The 21,139-nt window shown below is 38.3% G+C and overlaps 3 protein-coding genes across 7 annotated transcripts; 2 read left to right on the forward strand and 1 right to left on the reverse strand.

The window, feature by feature from the left end:
- The first annotated feature begins 1,715 nt into the window (after positions 1-1,715).
- Positions 1,716-3,075, forward strand: LOC306843825 (splicing factor 3B subunit 6-like). The gene is made up of 4 exons (XM_079375508.1): positions 1,716-1,875; positions 2,215-2,333; positions 2,462-2,600; positions 2,770-3,075. The coding sequence occupies exons 1-4, from the start codon at positions 1,846-1,848 to the stop codon at positions 2,857-2,859; spliced, it is 378 nt and encodes a 125-aa protein (XP_079231634.1). The 5' UTR covers positions 1,716-1,845; the 3' UTR covers positions 2,860-3,075.
- A 723-nt stretch (positions 3,076-3,798) lies between these two features.
- On the forward strand, positions 3,799-14,805 carry tdrd6a (tudor domain containing 6a). 5 transcript variants are annotated; one of them, XM_079375431.1, is made up of 16 exons: positions 3,799-4,071; positions 5,043-10,475; positions 10,610-10,734; positions 10,893-10,973; positions 11,044-11,074; positions 11,254-11,303; positions 11,390-11,444; positions 12,389-12,441; positions 12,746-12,794; positions 13,130-13,185; positions 13,267-13,330; positions 13,414-13,484; positions 13,569-13,626; positions 13,751-13,787; positions 13,875-13,926; positions 14,039-14,687. In XM_079375431.1, the coding sequence occupies exons 2-16, from the start codon at positions 5,087-5,089 to the stop codon at positions 14,102-14,104; spliced, it is 6,237 nt and encodes a 2,078-aa protein (XP_079231557.1). In that variant the 5' UTR covers positions 3,799-4,071; positions 5,043-5,086; the 3' UTR covers positions 14,105-14,687. The 5 variants fall into 5 exon arrangements, 4 of the variants coding, with proteins under 4 accessions (XP_079231557.1, XP_079231554.1, XP_079231555.1 ...); XR_013781867.1 differs by having other exon boundaries at positions 3,803-4,071; positions 13,698-13,787; positions 14,039-14,678; XM_079375428.1 differs by having other exon boundaries at positions 3,803-4,071; positions 13,720-13,787; positions 14,039-14,805.
- Positions 14,741-19,902, reverse strand: pla2g7 (phospholipase A2, group VII (platelet-activating factor acetylhydrolase, plasma)). The gene is made up of 11 exons (XM_079375432.1): positions 19,582-19,902; positions 19,004-19,149; positions 18,772-18,922; positions 18,525-18,618; positions 18,361-18,429; positions 17,277-17,448; positions 16,998-17,111; positions 16,813-16,904; positions 16,202-16,372; positions 15,974-16,122; positions 14,741-15,602 (listed from the first exon to the last, which is right to left on the reverse strand). The coding sequence occupies exons 1-11, from the start codon at positions 19,652-19,654 to the stop codon at positions 15,502-15,504; spliced, it is 1,332 nt and encodes a 443-aa protein (XP_079231558.1). The 5' UTR covers positions 19,655-19,902; the 3' UTR covers positions 14,741-15,501.
- Positions 19,903-21,139: the final 1,237 nt, after the last annotated feature.

A 21,139-nucleotide genomic window follows, 5' to 3' on the forward strand; every position in this document is an offset into this window, starting at 1 on the left:
TTTATATATATATATACATATATATTAAAATTTACATAAAATATATGTAATTGGGGCAATATATATATATATATATATATATATATATATATATATATATATATATATATATTGCCCCAAGCAAAACGGGACACCAAAAAAGAAGCAACTTTTGATTATCTAATATGTCATTGTTCTTATTGCTTTTATGTTCGTAGAGAACTCAATAGAATCAAAATACATTTTCATTTCAAGTTTGAATCTTAAAAAAAGAGGTTTGCATTTAGAAAATGTACATTTATGATGATATTTAGCTAACAGGAAAATAAGGTTTATAAAATAAGCATCACTTTTTTTCACGTTCATGAAAGCCAAAAATGACATTGCTAGAAGTAAACTCAAAACATTTGATAAAGTCAAGAATGTCAGACCAAAATGATGTTGTGTCTCTTACACAATTCCAGAATAAATGTAATGTTTCATTGTTTTCTAAACAGAAAGAACAGTTGGTATTAATATCATTCTCAAGTCTTTTAAGAGAGAGCACTTATCCGGGTCAATTCTATGAATCAACTTAAATGCAATTTCTCTCATTTTGTTAATAATTAAATATTTGTGAGGTAATGACCAAACTTTCTTCCTGGGAATATCACTTACTAAACCATTCCAATAAGAGATTACATAAGGCACAGAAATAGACTCCATCTGAAACAAAACTCTTATTTTCTTATAGTTTTTTTGACTTGGATGACGAAAGGCACTGTTTTCCAACAAATGTTTTACAAAGATCCACTGAGTGACATGAGATTGGAAAAGAAAGAGCTCTAAAAAGCATGAGAACTCATGTGGCACTGCGTCAGCATCAATTACAAACTCTTTCAGACGAACAGGAATTCCATGCTTAGCTAAAAACTCAGAGTAATTACAGATTGAACTATTTTGATTGAAAAGTTGAGACACAAAAACAATACAATTTTTAAACCAATTAAAAAAAAGAGAGATTTGTGTTTATACAGTAGATTCTTGTTATTCCAGATTAGATACGAGTGAGGTGTAAAATTGTGTTAAGCTAATAACATTTGCCTATGAAAAAGAGATCATTTGGCAGGGATTTTCATGATGTTATAGTTACAGATTAATAAGAAACTTAAACCACTTTTGGAAAAAACAACATCAGGGATCAGATTCCATATAGATGAGGGCTTATTGATACAGTTTTTTATCCAATTTATTTTAAAGGTGTTGTTTAAAGTGGTGAAATCAAGAAAGTTTAAACCCCCTTTCTCAATGGTGTTCATAAATACAGATTTTCTAATAAAATGAGTTTTATTCTTCCAAACAAAGTTGAGAAGCATTGTATCAGTTTTTTAAGAATGGCAGTGTCAACATTCAAAGAGAGAGCAGCATATGTTAACCTTCAGCTTTGGCTAGTAAGAGTCTTCCCTTCAGTGAGAGATCAAGTTGGAGCCACATATTCAGTTTTTTCTGAGTACTCTCAATTAATGGATTAAAATTTAAGGAGCATCTTTCTCATTCATTTTTTTTTTTTTTTGTTATAACAACACCTAAATAAGATACTTGAATTTCTGACAAATTACATTCTTTGATGGACATCAGTTCACACTGATGCTTTGGAGAACTGCTGGATATACTTTATAATATGTTTTTATATCGAAACGAGTGGAATCGCCGCTTGAAGTAACCTGGCCGCAGCCTTCCCGAAAGGACGTCATCGCACTGCGCCATGAAACATTGTGACGTGCGCTCTGCGCAGCTACTTAGCTTGTGCTAGCTGCTGCTTATTTCTACTTGTAAAGGTTTTTTTTGTTGTAAAGTTTGAGTTGTTTCCTTTAAAAAGATCCAGCCATGGCGATGCAAGCAGCTAAACGAGCGAATGTAAGTCTAGATTTGGTTCAAACGTTCAGATGATCGTGATGTTGGTAGTGTTTGGCTCCAAATGGCTAATCAGTACATTGAAGATTGATGTTTATTGTTGTTGTCCTGGTATAACCGTGATCAATTACATCAAAGACAGACAAGTAGCTGTATAACATGAAAGGTGTTCAAAACCTCTACCATAGTGCGTCCATCTTTCATAATTAATCAGCATTTGAAGCACTTGAGAACGTTCAAATTCTTTAAATGGCTGCGTGGCTTGTGTTTTAATAATTTGAAACTATAACTTTAATTCCATGTATGTGTATGTTAATATTTGTCTTTGCTGGCATGTTTCAGATTCGTTTGCCTCCAGAGGTGAACAGGATGTTGTATATTCGTAACCTTCCATACAAGATCACCGCAGAGGAGATGTATGACATCTTTGGAAAGTATGGGCCAATTCGTCAAATCAGAGTGTGAGTATCAGTGTATTTCTCATATTTACACAGCGGACACTGACGGACTGAAGTACTGATTATGTGCTATTAATCATGTTTCTGTTTGTAAGCTGACTGAGTAACTGAGGGTTCTTTGATTGTTTTAGTGGGAACACACCAGAAACAAGAGGAACAGCCTATGTTATATATGAAGACATCTTTGATGCCAAAAATGCCTGTGATCACCTTTCTGGATTCAACGTCTGCAACAGATACTTAGTTGTATTGTACTATAATGCAAACAGGGTGAGTATAACTGTTAAGCCTTTGATTCAGACACTAACTTTATGGAATGTGAAATTAAAATGTTTCATTGTATGTTAAAGGAGTAGTTAACTAAAAATTAAAATGGTGATGATAAACCGTGACTATAGAGTGTGATAAACTCTAAAGTTAACAATTTTTTTTTTTCAAGGCTTTCCAAAAAATGGACACGAAGAAAAAGGAGGAGCAGCTGAAACTTCTCAAAGAGAAGTACGGGATAAACACAGACCCACTGAAATAGTCAATTCTGTTATATTCTTGCACCCATTGTCCTTCTCACTTTACCCCATTAAGTAATGATTGTTGTACAAAAAAATACCTGTTGAACAGTGTTCATTACTTGGCCTGAAGTCTTATGTATTGACCTAATGTATTTTTAAATGAGTTTTCTGTAAATATTGAATAATGGTATTTGTTCATCAGCATTTGTTTTATTAAATCAGTGATTTTCTTTTTTAATATAACTGCCTGTTGTCTTATTTGCACATTTTATTATACATGCAAACTAGTTATAATCAGCTAGGTTTTATAATTAAAATTAGTTCTTTTGAATAATTAATTTCATCCAAAATATAATTTTTTTCCCATAATATATGTATGTGTACTGTGCATATTTATTATGTATATAAAAATACACAGTATATATTTTGGAAATATTTACGTGCTTATACATATTTTATACGATATATAAATATTTAATGTATAAGCATAACATTATTCAATGTATACATGCATGTGGTTGTACATAATTATACATTGTGCACACACATATTATGTAAACAAAAACTTTTGTTTTGGATTTGACTGGTAAGCATTTTATTTTGGATTCACATTTCATTGGTAATTAATATTATATTGCATATAAGTTCATATATTGTATTACGTTTTTTTTTTTTTTTTTAAAGATAGACCTTTCGCAATTTTTTCAGGAACTGCATTTATATGATTTTGGTTTTCCAAAAGTTGTTTTAGAGATGAGTAAAAAAAAAAAAAACAGACTAATGTAGCCCCATATTTTTCACCAGAAATTAATTCGATTACAGCATCTCCATTTTATAGTAATGCAATACTTTAATGGTTAATAATTAAATATCTTGCATTGGATTAGAAATTAAACTTCGTTAAATATGGTCGCCTCCGTCTTTTAATGAACTTCCGTCTGACCATAAATGAGCCAATCAGCTGAACGCGCGAGAACGAGGCGCGAAACAGCAGTGGCATCTAGTTACGTATCTCATAATTTCTTCGTTTAATTATCGGATACATAAGTTGGTCGTTTTCTCGATTTTTTTTTGTATAACAGTAACTTAGTTGTTCTCTAAAACTACTGTATCACGGGGTGAAAATCCATTTTCGGTTCTTCGCCATTGATCCTCCTCGACGGCTGACAAGAAGCCAAGATGTCGTTGGTCCTCACTGAAATAAAAGCGGAATAACGTTATACCCTGAAGTGGTGAGTGTTTGTCGTAAATGTTTGTTTCATGCAGATGTGTGTGCTGTATAAAATAATTGACAAGTCGAAGTGGTGGCGTTTTAGGCGTTCGCAGACAGCTAAGTAAAGGAAAGCCACAACTTGGAAACCATTAATGGTTTACAGTTGAGTTTATTAAATCCAATGGTCTTTTTGAGGAAGTAAGCTGTATCATGTATAAAACCAGTTACTTGCTGCGTTTTATTCTCGCTGTTCTGGCATCCTGACTGACCTGATGCTAACATTAAGTTAACTTTATCTGAAGTGATTTTCGGGAATTGTCTAAGGTCTGTTCAAATTGACACAGCTGACGCAAAATGCGAAGTTGAAGTTTACTGTGCTATTTTAATTTTATGTGAAGTGTATTTGAATTGTAAGACTATACATAAGTTAACTATATAATGCAATCAGAGGCTGCAGCTGTTGTCTGTAAACCGTAATCTCATCTGTGAGAAAAGTCGATTAAGTTTTTCTATTTACACTTGGGTAGTTTTATACTGTTAACTTTTTATACTATAGATGATATAGATATGATATGAGGTAAACTACAGGTTAGGCTAATGTTCATAGGCATATTGTCTCATGTCATGTTAAAAGTCCATAAACAAAAGTTGTACAGTATAAAGTGTATTTCCAGAGTGCATTTGTCCTTTTTCCTGTCCCTTAGTGCTATATTTAATGTAACCTTGAAAAACCTAAAACATAGGCCTACTTTCTTTTGTACATATAAATTGTAGTTTAAAATCTAGACATTGGTTGTATTGCACTGTTGGATGTTTCCTGCCTAGTGCTGTACAATTTACAGTAAAAAAAAAAAAAATGAATTAACATTTGGCTGCAAAAATTTGTGTGTAGAGTAAGTAGCTATAGGGTAATGTGAAACTGGGTTTTTTAGACTTTGATTATGGACCGGTATTAATTTTTTTTCTCTTACTGTGCTCCTTTCTTTCTAGATACACCTAGACACTGGAGTGAGTGAGTCACTGAAGTAATCACAATGTGTTCTATTCCGGGACTCCCATCTACGGGTTCAAATGTACCCGTCCTCATTACCAGAGTAAACCTGAACCCGGCATGTGTTCTGGTAGAGTTTTGGGGGAATTTTGATCAAGACCGAAAATTTGCTTATCAGCAACTGAAAAAGGAGATTCAATACCCCAGAGAGAGTTTTTGTGAATCGGATGGAAACCCTGGTGACTTGTGCCTCGTACGAGTGTACGAAACATGGTACAGAGCCCGTATAGTGTCCAGAGAGACTGACGAGTACAGCGTGTTTTTAATTGATGAAGGCAGAACGCTGCGTGCTACTGTAAACACTTTAGCATGGGGCAAAAGTGACTTTTTCTATCTTCCCCCTGAAGTTGAATTCTGTGTTCTTGCCAATGTCCTGCCACTGTCTCCTGAAAACAAATGGTCAGCAATGGCCTTAGAGTTCATGAAGACTTTCTGTGGTCGAAGAGTCAATGCCACGGTTCAAGATGTTCTTGTGCCCCATCGAACATTCCTACTTGACATTCCTTGCCTGTCCAGACAGATGTTTGAAATGGGCTTTGCCAAGAAGTTGTACAGTGATCGGTTCAAGGAGTTTGTTGCCAGATCTTTGCAGGCCAACAGTGGAACTGGAGAACCTCAGAGAATTTCTTCAATTAGGGCCAAACCGATTGAGGTCATTGAGCAAATAGAGAAGCAGCAGGCCTACATGTACCCCGAGCTGCAAACCGATACTGTTGAGACTGTTGTGGTCACAGAAGTAACAAGTCCATTCCGAATATTCTGTCAGCTTAAGGTTTTCTCTCAGGAGCTGAAAAAGTTAACTGAACAGATAACTCAGCATTACGAGGGAAGAGTTGGATGTAATTTTGCAAGACCTGAGAATTTAGGCAGCCCGTGTGCATCAAGAGGAAGTGACAGCAAGTGGTATCGTTCTGTGCTGCAGCAGGTCATGTCTGCCAACAATGTGGTTGAAATTTTGCAGGTGGATTATGGGAAGAAACAGTTTGTTCAAGTTGAGAACGTCCGACCACTAGCCCCAGAATTCTTCAGGATGCCTGTCGTAACGTACGTATGCTCCCTTCATGGAATAGCTGACAGAGGTATTGGTTGGACTGCTTCACAGATTGATTACCTGAAATCTCTCCTGCTCAACCGCACAGTGATCGCCAAGTTTCAGTATCAAAGCCTTTCTGAAGGTGTCCACTATGTCACGCTTTACGGAGAGGAGAACACAAACATCAACAAACTGTTTGAACTGAAACAGAAATGTTCATTGGATTCTGATATGACCCTTACAGACTTTGCTGTTCAGAAGAGCCCATTGTCTCAAAAGAGCAAGATTTTGGAGACGACCATGGCTGCACACATTGATGAAACCTATTCTGACCTTAAAGGGAACAAACCGGTCTTTTTCACAGAAAGTCTCACACTTAACACGTCACATGTGGCCATTGTACAGCATGTTGAGAGCCCTGGAAAGTTTTGGATTCAAACTCAGCGATATGCCGATGAATTCAATCAGCTAATGAATGGCCTCGGAAATCTGTACAGTGATCCAACAAGCGCTGACGGATTGATAAGAAAGCCTGTTGTTGGTCTCCTCTGTGCAGCTAGAGCCCAAGATGGTGTGTTCTATAGAGCAGCTATCTATAAGGTAGTTGACAAGAAAGCAGAAGTTTACTTCCTTGACTATGGCAACACAGAACTTGTTGATTGTTTTGATCTCCGACAGTTGCCTCTGAGATTTCAGCAGCTGCCTGCTGTGGCAGTGAAGTGCTGCCTCTATGGCATTAAATCCAGACTGAAACATTGGGATGAGAGGGCTACATTGTTCTTTTCGAAACTCGTCGAAGACAGAGTACTTGATTTGCATGTTAAAGAAAAACATCAAGACACTCACATGGTTCAGTTAGTGGATCCGAGTTTAGGTGGAGAAAATGATGTGAGCAAGTTCTTGTGCAATGCAGATTTTGCAGACAGTGAAAAGAGCTTTGTGGATAATTCTGCCACGAGATCCTGTGGTTTAAAAACCACACACACCTCTGGTGTATTCTTGACAGGAGCTCGGCCTCAAACGCCTTCCAGTTCTTCTGCCATAACAGAAAGTGCATCTGCTTTCAAGGAATACTTGTTTCCCATTGGAAGCTCACTGGAGGTGACAGTATCCTACATTGAGAGTCCAAATGACTTCTGGTGTCAAAAAGCCAGAAATGCAGCATGTTTAGAAGTGCTAATGCAAGACATTCAGCGTTTCTATGCTCATAGTGAATTTCAGCCACCTTTGGAAGCCGCTTGTGTTGCCCGTCATCCTGAAACTGGGATATGGTACAGAGCCTTAGTCATTCAAAAGCACCAAAAACCTCATGTTGATGTCTTGTTCATTGACTACGGACAGACAAAGAAGGTTGCTGTTGAAGATCTTCGAAAGATCACTCCAGCATTCTTGAAGATGAAAGGACAAGCCTTTCGATGCAGTTTGTATAACCTGATCCACCCAGTATCTCACTCTGCTTTAGACTGGAGCCCTGAAGCCACATTGCAGTTTCAAGAGTTTGTTGACACAGCAGCGTCCATGAATGTGCCCCTAAAATGCACCATATTTGCTGTAATGTATGACTCCCAGAAAGTTGTGTTCAATGTGGTAGACTTGGAGACGCCATTCCAAAGCGTTTGCAATCTCCTTGTCCAAAGACGTCTAGCTGATCGTGCACCCTCTAAGAAAGCTCCACTTCCACCCTTTCGCCTGGACACCTACTATTACTCCACACATGGAGTCAAGACTGGATGTGAAGAGGAAGTGAGTATCACCTGTGTGAAAAGTGTCACTCAGTTCTTTTGCCATCTTGCCAGGAATTCAGAGGAGATTGAGAAACTTTCAAACAAGGTCAACACCCTATGCCGTCAGCTAGAGGTAACCAAGTGTCCTCAGACTTTTGGAACCGTTTGCTTTGCAAAATACACGGATGGACTTTGGTACAGAGGCCAAATAAAGTCTTCAAAACCATCAGTTGTGGTCAATTTTGTGGATTATGGCGACACATTGGAAGTTGACAAGTCAGACTTGCTTCCAGTTCCAATTGAAGCAGGAGAGATTATGTCCGTCCCAGTGCAGGCAATTGAATGTGGGCTCTCAGATATGCCTGAAGATGTGCCATGTGAAGTTGGAAATTGGTTTCGGAATTTTGCCGACAGTCATTGTTTCACTGCTTTGATCGTGGCAAAAGATCCAGGAGGAAAGCTTTTGGTGGAACTATATGAGGGAAAAACTCAAGTGAATGCACTGATCAGACAGAAGTTTCGCAATGAAATCCATAGAAATGAACCAAGCGCATTCAAAGGATATGGTTCAAAGAACAGAAGTGCACAAAGTGGGGCAACCCATATGAAGGAAAGTGGCCTGAAGCGAGATTTCGTGGATCAACTTCCACAGTCCTGTGAAAGTTATGCAGCACAACACGGTAATGTTGAATCAAAACAGCCACGGAGCAAGTGGGGATTCCATACAAATGGTGGACTAGAACCAACAAGAGATTCTGGGACATTGCGTAATTCCCAGAAACAGCTTGAACCACAAAGAAAGTCCAGTGATAGAGCTGATGTGTGTCACCCTTGTACATCTGACAAAACTGATGGTGTTAAGCCCAAGTCCCAGGTTCTTCTTAATGAATCCGCACTCCCAGTGAAAATAATAAAACCAGGTCTAGAAGCTGAGGTATTCATCTCTCATTGCAATAGCCCTTGTAGCTTCTTTGTTCAGGTTGCAACTGATGAAGATGAAATTTATTCGCTTGTGGAGAAATTGAATGCTGACCAGTCAAGGTGCGCCAACATTGATCCCAGTGATATTCATGAGGGAGACGTGGTTTGTGCAGTGTTTCCTGAAGATAACTCCTGGTACCGTGCAGCAGTAAGAAAAAACCTTGGTGACACAATTGACGTAGAATTTGTTGACTTTGGAAACACGGCTACAATTCCTGCTTCAAAAATATGTCATCTTGACCAATCATTTGCTTCGTTTCCTAGGTACGGCATCCACTGCTCTGTACATAAACTCAATGTTGAGAGTGGAGACCAAGAACTTGCACCCAACTTCAAACAGGTAATTGAACAAAACGTTGAAAAGATCATGTGCACGTTTGTGAAAATGTCAGGCACCGTTTGGGAAGTGAAACTTGATGTTAATGGTGTAGTGTTGGGATCCACCTGCAAGGATGGTGCTACAACAGCAGCTGAGCTTACGAGCCCAGGTGTCAAGCAGACATCTGAAATTAAGGTCTGTACCTATTATAAGAACCCTGACATATTAGCTGGTCAAATAATCACTGGATACACCTCATTCATCAAGGGTCCTCCGCTCTTCTGGTGCCAGTATGCAACAACGGACAAACTTCAAGAGATTTCAGAGGTGTTACAGAATGCTGGTAATGCATCAGGAGAGTCTTTGAGTGAGGAATCTCTGCCAGTTGGAAGTGCTTGCATTGCTCTTTTCACTGAAGATAATTTGTGGTATCGAGCTAAAGTTACATCTAGGGACCTTGACACACTGTCCATAACCTTTGTTGACTATGGAAATGAAGCAAAAGTCAATATAGGTGATGTTAAAGCACTTCCACCCGAGCTATCAGATGTGCCCCCTCAGGCATTCGACTGCCAGCTTGAAGCTTTTGATCTTTCCAAGGGTTTCTGGGCTGAAGAGGCAGATGATGTGTTCTTTGAGCTAGTTAATGACAAGCTTTTAAATATCACTGTTGAGAAAACGGGGAACTCTGAAATGCCATACTTCATCAAGCTGGATTGTAATGGTGTTGTCATCAATGATATCATGAGAAGCTATTGGAAAAGTCGAAGTCCTGAAACTCCATCTGTTGAACTCTTGAGTGGAGCAAATGTGGTGTCCACCGATGCTTTTGTGGCTACTGAAGGTAATATTGAATCAGTAGTTATCCATGATTCAGACACTGACCATGCTGACAATGAAACCTGCTCCTCACTTCTCGAAATGCAGCACTCTGAACAAGATCACCTCGATTTACTGACAAGTACAAAAGTTGGAAATGAAACTCAGGATGAGCCACTCGAGATGATTACTGAAGATGTTGCCTCACCTGATGCATTGAGTATAGTGCTCTCTGATGCACAAGAGGACCATGAAACCATATGTGTCACGGAAGGTGCTTCAGCTTTCACAAGTCCATCAGACACAACAAACCAGCATGCTTTTGCTAAAGCGACAGACCCAACGCCTTTTCCTGTAGTTTTGCCACAGCACTCTGAGGGAGCTATAGCTAGTAATTCCTCAGAGAATATCGATACCTTCTTGATGAATAACACCGATTCTCAATTATGCATTGTTGAAGAACCAGAGTCGCCATCATTTGAGATCATTCAATCAGGTAAGCCTGAATGTGACGTACAGCTTTCAGATATACAATGTTCACTATGCAAGAGGTCTCCTTTTATTTTATTTGTATTATTATTATTATTATTAAATTTTATATATTCTTTAAATTTTTTTTATCTTTTTTAGACTTGGGCTATTTAAGGCGAGCAACAGAGAAAAAGCCTGCTGGGTCAGAATGTGTGATATGGTCTCACGTAAGAAGAAATTGGTGCAGAGCACGAATTTTAAAAAGCTCTGAAGACGCTGCATTGGTGAGTATTTATTTATCTTCTCATTCACACTTTTTAAGAGCTGCTTTTGTTGTTTTCTGGTAAAGAAATGTTTTTTTTTTTTTTGTCTAAATTCAGATTCATCTTCAAACTTGCACTTTTTTTTTTTTTTTTTTTTTTTTTTTTTTTTGGTTCTTCAGGTGTTGCTTGTGGAACATGATTCTGAGGTGGTAGTAGATCCTCTCAACATCTTTGAAATTCTTCCAGACAAGCCATTGCAGGTGTGGAATGCTGAAATCAATTTTTGTTTATCAAAAAGCATTTTTTACTCATCCAGGATTTTAATTGCAGACTTCATGCACTGAAGCTGTAGTTCCAAGTGGTAAGTATTATATTTTGTTATATTTTAAGGAAAAATGTCTGATGCAGTCCTACTTGTTATTTTACCCCACCAGTGCCTTGGAATGGCACAGCTTTTTTTTCTCCATTTTCTTTGTTTCTGATCACCTTTTCACCTGAAATAACCATTTAAGATCCTTGAATGCATAAAATGTTTTGTAGATGAAGTAACCAAGGAGAAACACACTGCATTGAAGAGTAGTCCTTCAAAGGTAAATGGACGTTTAACTGGTACGCAGAATGTTTTCAGCAGTTGAGAATGGTGTGTAACAACCAATTCTACCTCTGATCACATCAGGCGGAAGATACAGAATATGGAACTGTTGTCACCTCAGAGTCAAAAGAACCAAATGGTAAGTGTTTGTATACATTTACAATATTACTGCATCACATACTACGTAAGGTAGAGCAGGGGTTTCCAACATTCTTTGAACCGCGGACAGGTTACGGTTTGTTGTTGTGGATGGTTTTTAAAACGGGTCGATTCATTTATACTGTTATCAGCACATGCTGAAGTATATTCGTCTCTAGTCTCTTGAGAATATGCGCTGTTAATGCAGCGTTAGAAAACTCCATCAGTTTTTTTTTTTTTTTTACTTTCTGTATGACTGAAGTTAAGACGTTCAGCGGCATAGCTATTGAGCAAAGTTTGCACGTTGCTGTTGTGATATTCATTGGCTCACCTTCATGGTTTAAAACAGAAATATTTCCAGTATTGCGATGTAACTGCAACCCCCCCCCCCCCCCCCCCCCCCCCCCCCCCATGCATATGTATCTTAAACGCAGGGATAAATGAAAGAGGAATCAAATCGGTATGCCGCGCTGTCTGAAACACGTCTCTATGCTTGTGCTGTACTGGCACACACCCGGAGCGCGCACAAGCAAAGAGACGTGTTTCAGACAGCGCGGCATACAGATTTGATCAACTGCGATCCGTTTAAACCCTTTTATTTACTATCTTTTATTTACTAATTTAACATGAAATTGTCAAATTGCTACTCGATATCAATCGCATACAACGAAAATACAGAATAATTAGACAAATCATTTACGCACAATAAATAACAGGGCGTCATATCTCTTCACATTTTCCCCCAAACGTTCTCGCGACCCAGTAGGAATTCTTCCACGGCCCGGTAGTGGGTCGCGACCTGGTGGTTGGGGACCTCTGAGGTAGAGGACAAAATGTATACACTTTATACACATTTAAATATACTGTGGTGTTATTAATTGGTTGCATAGTATTAATCACAAGTGCAAAATTGTTCAAAATTGTTGCATTTTATAATATGTAAAGGTGAAGAGCAACAAATTGACCAAATGGATCCAGGTGATGAACATGCAGACCAGGTACAGTTTGATGCTGTTGTACCAATCAAAAGCAAATACAAATACAGTTGACCAATAACAATCGCATAGCCCAGTGGTTCTCAAACCTCTCCATGAAGTACCCTCAGCACTGCACATTTTGTATGTCTCCCTATATCCGATACACCCACTTCAGGTCTTGCAGTCTCCACTAATGAGCTGATGAGTTGAATCAGGTGTGATAGATGAGGGAGACATACAAAATGTGCAGGGCTGGGGGTACTCCAGGACAGGTTTGAGAACCACTGGCATAGCCCACAGTGTCTCAACATGTGTTTACTTGCAGCCTCAAGTCACAGGGTTTGTGTCCTGCTCCGCTGTTGAAGACTCTGAGGGTGAGCGAGATTAGTTGATTTACCTACTTTAAAAAAAAAAAAAAAAAGGTATTGGGACCTCAATTATAAATAGTGCATAGTGCCCTTTTTCTATGAAGAATACTGTATGTCTGTGTGAAATAATTATCTACAAATCTATTGAATCTGCATTTGAATGAATATCTATGATCCGACAATGAAATATCAAGTCCATGTGAAAACTCTTGCATACATGTGCGGTTGGCTAGACTTATTTTCAAACAAAAACTGAAGTGTGTAATTCCATCAGGGTTATAAAAAAAATGTTGTCCTGCTTGACCTTAATGCAAATGACAAGTCTGTATTTTTTGGTTTAGTTGTAGATGCGCTAGAGGAAGGTGCACAAGTGCACGATCTTGTTCAAATACTGAGCGTAAGTACACAAGGCTGTTGAGATGAGATTTACAACTACTTAATCTTACTAACCCACTCCTTCAATTTATTTGTACTTCAGCCTGAACAGGTGGAAAGCAAGGAGCCACAAGAGGATTTAAATACTTCAGCTGGAGAGCAAAGAGGTTATACTTCATACTTCATGGAGATAAAAACGCCAATAAACTTGAATTAGTTGACTGTTGTAATATGTAAAATGTGACTTTAGAAGATCCTGCCAACATGAGCACTGGAGTGGACTTACTGATGGATTTCCTCAATGTGACTCGCCATGATGAGGTGTTTTGTGTTTTCTCTCATTTATCTTGTTAAAGACCTACACCACCTAGTGGCTAAAAATATTCCTTTCATATGTTTTTGAAGAGACAGAGGGTGTGTGAGACTGAGCTTGAAACCGATGACTTGCTTGAGGAGTTTAATAGTACGTTATGTTTACGTTCCATATTCAAATTAAAGTCTTTAAATATTAACAAAAATAATGTAGGTGTTTAGCATCTCTTTATTTTTATTATAGATGTTACTGAAGATCTTATTGTCCTTACCAGTGACGGGACGGAGTCTGACACTGCATCTGATGGAACGGTATTATAAGCTTGCTGTTAAAATACTTCATTCATTAACCACAAATGTGAGGTGTTTATTGATATTCCTTACTTTTGAAAACTTCAGCTTCAGGGAGATCCAATTACTCCAGAAATCCATGCTGATGCTGAAGAATCAAGTAAGTAATTTGAGTGCAAATCTAAATGGGAGAATCATTAACAGTCCCACTGTTTTTATTTGAAATCTTAATTTCTGGCTGAAGTGAGAACTGATGGCAGTGTGCTTCACAGGTTTACAAGAAAAGTCGGATGCATCTGATTGCACCAGCGCCGAGGATTCACGTGTTACTCATCTGACCCTGAAGGTTGAGGACGCATCTGATGATGTCATTTTTGTTGGTGTTTTGCAAGAATCCCAGGCAGAAGTATATGAGAGTGAAAATGAAAAACAGAAGATTGATTAATGTAAACATTATAAACCTCTCAGGAGGTGGTTGATGTAGCCTAAGAGGCAAGTTACTTATGTAATGTGGTTTTTTGTTTGTTTGGTTTTGGTTAATCACATTTAAATTGCCAACAGCTTAATGTATTAAGTGTTTTGTCTACCTAATACCATAAACCACATAATAGCAACAATAAGCACTTCTTGTTCATAGAGTAGAACTGTAGTTTTGTTCTCTTTCCATTACTGTTTAGTGATTGCTCTTTGCAGATGAAGGCTGTTTTTTTTTTTTTTTTCAGTTATTACACAGCCTTTCATTGTATTCCTTATTGCATTTTGAAACAAAGTTTCTAAATTGTACTTTATCCAGGGATTTTGTTGCTTGTTCAAATGCTCTTAAATGTTTACATTTGTGATGAAAAAGCAATTTGCTGCATTTTGTGGAAACTTGTTGAAATTTTCTTTAATAAATATGCAACTTTTGTGTGTAGCATTTGTATGAATGCTTCTTGTGTGATTCAGACACTGTATGGGGGGAAAAAACGAATACCAAAGGTCAGATATTGTTTAATAAACAAGCCCATATATTCTGTATAATAAACAATCCCATATACATAAACAACTTTCCTGCTTTACTGGAAACCATAGAGATACTGAAATTTAATTTTTTTCATTTTTCACTGACCAGAAATTAGTGTAAAGCGGATTCTCTTGACTTATAAATCAGAAAAATACAGGTTTTAGTAACAGATTCCGAGAAAACGGAGGTTACATTCCAGCTGTTAAAATTGTTAGGGTAAAACAAGCAGGCTATGATGAATATATTTCACAGTATGGTATTTCATATTTCCAAATGCTTGTCCGCTAACTGTCCCCTTGTAACAGTCACCGATTTATTGAAAACATTGCATTGATATAAAAACCCACTTTCTATAACTAAAAACATCAAGGCACGACCAAGGACGGTGAAGTTTTTAAAAAAAGTTAGTCTATTGCACTGTTTTGCAAATATGTAGCTGTTAGCAAGTGGTACCTTTCATAAATCATCTTGTATAGATTTTTTTTTTTTTAAACAGGAAAAAACTACACAAAGTAATTTACATCAGATCACCGTCTAATCCATAGTGCAAATTCAATTGTATTCGTACACAGCAGTCCAATATTTTGTCTCTTTTATGAAATTTCAGAAACAGATTTTGCATAATGATAGATTGGCCCTTTCTCAAACATGTAGCCTTCTGACTCTATTTGTTACATGTGCATTTTCAAGATTACAAAATCATTGTACTGATACACATTTCATGATACTCGATTAAATAGATGACTGTGGTATAGTAATGTTGGTTCCTGGAATCAAGTTGTCATCTTTTCCATCAATCAAAGGATCCCACTGATTAAAGTCTCTGTCCATATCTAGAAAATAAAGAGATATGTTAGATATTGCTAAAAAACTATTTACTGATGTCAGTTATGGGGGGGAAAATCTGAAGTTTAACAAGGCTGCATTGATTTGATCAAAATAAAAAAATATAAAAAATTCTAATATGCTGATTTGATGCTCAAGAAACACTTATGTTGAATTCAATGTTGTGCTGCCTAATATTTTTGTGGAAACTGTGATACATTTTTTTCAGGATTCTTTAATAAAAGTGCAAAAGAACAGCATTTGCTTTGAAATGGAATTTTCTGTAACCTGTCTTTAATGTTTGATTAATTAGATTCATCCTTGCTGAACAAATGTATTGTTCAGCAAATGCACAAACCCAAAAAGGTAAATAACCCACTTAAGTGGCGTTGAAGAAAAGCCAAAGTTGCTTTGTTGGACAGATCCAAGGCTATGTGTGGATCAATCTCTCCTTTTAGCTTCATGAGCCTTCCAATCCAGTTCCCAGTAAGAAATGTGAAATCTGGGAAGCTCTGATGGACCGTCCCTCTGCCAAAAATAGTACAGCACAATTAAATAAAGCACATTGTTCAGACAATTACAACTTGACTTGAAAAAAAATACTGACTTGATGGTTATCATTTTTCTAGGAAAGATAGCAGAGTCCAGCTTCCTCATACGGATGATATTCCCAATCCACTGGAATTTTTCAGAGTTTATAAAAAAGATTGGCTGCTTCACTCCAGGGAAGATCTCCTCGTCCAGAGGAAACATCCAGGTGTCCAATGCCACACCACACCTAGGAAGCAACATTGATGATTATTTTGTTTTTAATCTCTTCTTGCAAACTACATGGTGCTAATCTCTTCTTGCAAACCAACATGCTACTGTAATTAGTTTATCAAGTGAATGTCTTTTTCTTGGGTAGTTTAATTTGTTCCTGAAAAATCATGCTAAAAATATAATTCAAAGGTTTTTTATTATAACTCTCCCTATGAGAGTGCATGACAAGATTTCAAGTAGCATGCCAGTATGTATGAAAACACATCTAAAAAAAAAAAAACAGGAAACTTGCAGAGGTTTTCACAGACACCAGTGTGAGGGATAAAGTAAAGGCCAACCGCATTGAGAACATCGTTTCTCAGACAGCTTGATAAATGTTTATTATCTTCCCACAAGATCTCATAACTCATAGTTGTCATAATATGTTCGGGACATCCTTATCAGCTCAAAACGTACTTGAATTTGACATCCTTGCACAAACATTCGATCACCGTCGCGCCTCCGAAGGAATGTCCCATAATCGCTATTCTACACAAGTCCATGGAGTTCTGAAATGCAGGAAGGCTCAAGGTGATCAGCACTCCGCAGAATAGGACTGAGCTAATTAAACTAATCAAGTTTAAACTTATTGTAATATTCACCTCCATTGTTGACAAATCAAAGTCACACTGTAAGACGTTCTCCACAGACTTTCCTGAATTGATGTCAAAGAGAATATCTAAGGCTCTGATGCATTCATCTGCTCTTTGCTTTACCTGAAACAAAGGAAATTTGATTCGTTTGCATGGAGCACAGACAGACAGTTCTTTCAATGGTGCATTAGCCAGGAAGCAAATATCAGAAAAGGTCCTGGGAGTGACTAGCATAGGAAGACTATGTTTTGGATATCAGATGAGTAATGAGTAAGGTGATTTTCTTACTTGCTTGTTTCTTAGAGGAAACTCATTCTCGCCCGGTTTTAACGGCCTGTAGTACATCCAAACCTCCTCTAGATTATCAGACACAGGCTTGGCTATGTTACATGACGGTTGCTTTTTTGTTCCTGGCTCAGTATTCTCTCTGAAGTAAAAAGTTGCAGAAGAAGATTCATCCCTGAAATTAAAAAGACGTTTTAGTGAAAGAAGAATACAACAGACCAAATACAACACACAACCACAAGTGATCTTGAGATTTTAACAAGAGTGAGGATGCATAATGTTTAATAGATGCAAAATCAAATTTCTAGTTAATGGACACTTGTCACAGACCGTGATGGCACATTTCCAAAGTTTTTTAATATTTTCATTTTTTTTTTATGTACATTTATAACACTATACTCTGTTTTCTTGACTTTGCATTAAAATACATAAAACAAGAGTGTTTCAAATACAAAGACCTGTTCAGGGAGTGATTGCAAATTTGACTCACTTGATATTTTTTTCCTTTTTTGGGGAATAATGAAAACGTTACTGTGTTTTGTTTTGGGGTTTTTGTCATTTGGACAAATGAGATTGCAAAAAAATATATTTGTAGTTTCCGTTCACCATTCTGAAGTTTACTCAACTATGACAACTTGCGCTTCTGAGAAGCCCGGAAATATGAAATGGTTCCATAGTAATTACTGCAGTTATAAAAAAAATGTTACCTTACTACTTATAAAAAAAACACTATGAATGAAGTATTTCCATTTTGAATTCATTTTAACGCTAGTTGAATTGAGATCCTAGTTTTATAATCTGAAAGGCAGCGTTTCACCAATCCTGCTGTCCTGTGTTATGTGTCAGTCCACCGGTAAACACGGTTAAGAATGTGATGACCTAGTTCATACTATTGTTTGCATTCTTCTCACACACTTTGACTATTACAACATACAAAACCTTTCACTGGCGTGGAGCAAGGAGAGTTACTGAACAGCAGTTGTAATCGTGGTAGTTTGCGGTTAGAGGCTCTTATCTCAAAGTACTAGTCCAGTTGCAAAGAAAAAAAAGCTTTTACAGCCAGTAAATTCCAACTGAAAGCAAGCACCTGTGCTCCACGGCTGCAACAATGAAGCCCTGTGACGCCAATTCAACACATATGGCCGAGTACAATGTCCTGAAAATACAACACACAAAAACACAGTGGCATTGCAAAACACTGACTCAAGGATTTAGATCACGTTTACGCCTTTAACTTCAAATCAACCACACCTGAAAGCTCCCAGTCCATGAGAGAAAATAATAACAGGATATTTCCCATCCGGTTTAAACGACGCATTCCAGACTGCTGGGATTTTACAAGCCCCTAATGCAAACAAACATACAGAAATGTCCATAGCATGACAACAGTGGCAACCAATGTTTTAACCACATCTCAAAGTGACAGATGTGCTGAGGAAGTGGCATGGTTGGGTGACATTTTCAAAGAGCTCAGCACTCAATAACCAAAAATGCTTACCAAAGAGGTAGTTAAAAATTTTTTCACTGAGTGCTCTATTTATCTTCATAAAGTCTGCGAGGCCATTAAAATACTCCCTGCACGGGACCCAGTCTGGCAGCTGAGGATTCTCGGATGCTTGGCACGGATAGTAGAGTCTCAAGAACGTACCCTTCAAGAAATAGAAGTACATTTTTTAAATCTGCTGATGACACAGACAAATTGAGTACACACAATTCAAGTGCACACTTACATGGACTGTGTGGCCCACCATCAGGTCTGTGGATCCCACATGGTGGGGTCCTTTTCCTGGTGGGATACTCATAGTGTTATTGTGCCCGCTTGAATTACCCATTGTGAAAACAGCCAACCAGTTCCACTTAGGAATAGACTTTATACCTGAAAAACAAGATAACCACATTATCTTATCAGAGCATGACATTACTTTTTCAAACAAGTTTGTTGACGCTCTCAGCTGCCACGGTTCTTGGTGCCTTTTAGTTAACTCAGTGCTTGTTAATAGCCACATTTTGGTTATTAGTCATATGAATACAGCTTATTAGAGAAGTAGCTCATGTGAGCTCATCGTGCTTACCAGTGTAATAATAACTGCCCACACTGTTATGGTTCACATAAATACAACACAAGGGCAGGTAAAACAATGGTCTCACAATTAGAAAAATATGCAAAAACTTTATGAAAATCAGTGACGAGATAGGAAGTGAATAATGAAACCAGTGACAAAGACCAGCTTGTTTACAACTAGCAGACTAGCCACTGCTATGGCAAGGCGTCGAACAACTTTTTAAAAACTCCTTTCTCGTGACTTACCTGACGATGACTTTGACCATTCATATATCTTCTTGACCAGAGTCAGCTGAACGAGTCTGCCGACAGAATACATCGACTGTAGCAGGACTACATAAAGTATCAGCTGAAGACCCCGCTGAGCAGGCGGAGCCTCATCCTGACCGCGACTCCATGCATATGTGTCACTCTCACAGATCCTGCTCAATTGTCGACAAAAATGTGTTGACTTTTCTTGTGAAAGTCTTTTTGTCAAACAAATCTATTAAGTGAATGATCCGTCGAAAGAACGATTCGTATTGAAATCACACGTCCGTGCTTTAATGACGGACTGTAGCGCGAGCCAATAGCATTCGAGTGCGGGCTGTGAAGCAGCATTTCATTGGTTGGACTTTCAGAACGAACACGCCCCCTTCACTGAACAAATTAGTTCGGTACAGTTAAGAATCTTGTTCAATGAATTACCCAAACAAACCTTGAGAGTGAGATCCAAGGCCAGGCAGAAGAGTAATGACAGAGAGATCAATTTTAAAACAAGGAATAATAAATGTATCACATAAAACGTAGTGATACAATAAAGTAAATGTGAAGATTATAATGGAAGTAATTTTAAACAAAATTAAGAGCTTATTCAATCATTTGTCCTAAAGCAGAGTAGGCCTATTCCAAATGATCTAAGGGATGAAGTAGTGAATATCAAATGAAAAGCTCAAAAGTAGCTGTAAGCAGAATGCGAGGAGAGGGTGGAAGCAGAAGAAAGAGGAGAAGAGTAAAAGAGTAAAGAATCAGAGTAGCACAAGTATTATATATATATATATATATATATGTGTGTGTAGAAACCTACATCCTCCTAAACTGGTGTTTACAGTCAGACTTTATATCCATTATGTCACTTATCTGCTAAGTCATACTGACCAGTCAAACGGGGGGGGGGGGGGGGGGGGGGGGGGGGGGGGGGGGGGGTCGTAGTATCAAAGTTCAGTGTTGCACGGGGTAAAGGAAGGTAGGGGGGGCAAGGACGGGAGGGAGTTCAGCTTCCTGACAGCCTGTTGTAAGAAGCTGTCCTTCAGTCTGCTGGTCCTCACCTGGAGACTCCGCAGTCTCCTCCCTGATAGCAGCTGACTGAAGAAGCTGTGTGTCGGGTGGGTGGGACCACCTGCAATGCGGAGGGCTTTGCGGGTGAGACGGGTGCTGTAGATGTCCTGGAGTGAGGGGAGAGAGACACCAACGATCTTCTCAGCTGCTCTCACTATGTGTTGAAGTGACTTGCGGCAGGATGTGTTGCAAGCGCCATACCACACAGTGATACAGCTAGTTAGGATGCTCTCGATGGTGCCTCTGTAGAAGGTGCATATGATGGGGGCCGGGGCTCTGGCTCTTCTAAGTTTGCGGAGGAAGTAGAGACGCTGCTGTGCTTTCTTGGCCAGTGCTACAGTGTTGTTAGTCCAGGAGAGGTCCTCTGTGATGTGCACACCCAGGAACTTGGTGCTGCTCACTCTCTCCACAGTCGCACCGTTGATGGTCAGATAGATACTTAGATACTTAGACACTGTAGATACTTATAAACTAAATATAAGTAACA

Source organism: Barbus barbus (genome assembly GCF_936440315.1).
Source record: "Barbus barbus genome assembly, chromosome: 24".
Classification (NCBI taxonomy): domain Eukaryota; kingdom Metazoa; phylum Chordata; class Actinopteri; order Cypriniformes; family Cyprinidae; genus Barbus; species Barbus barbus.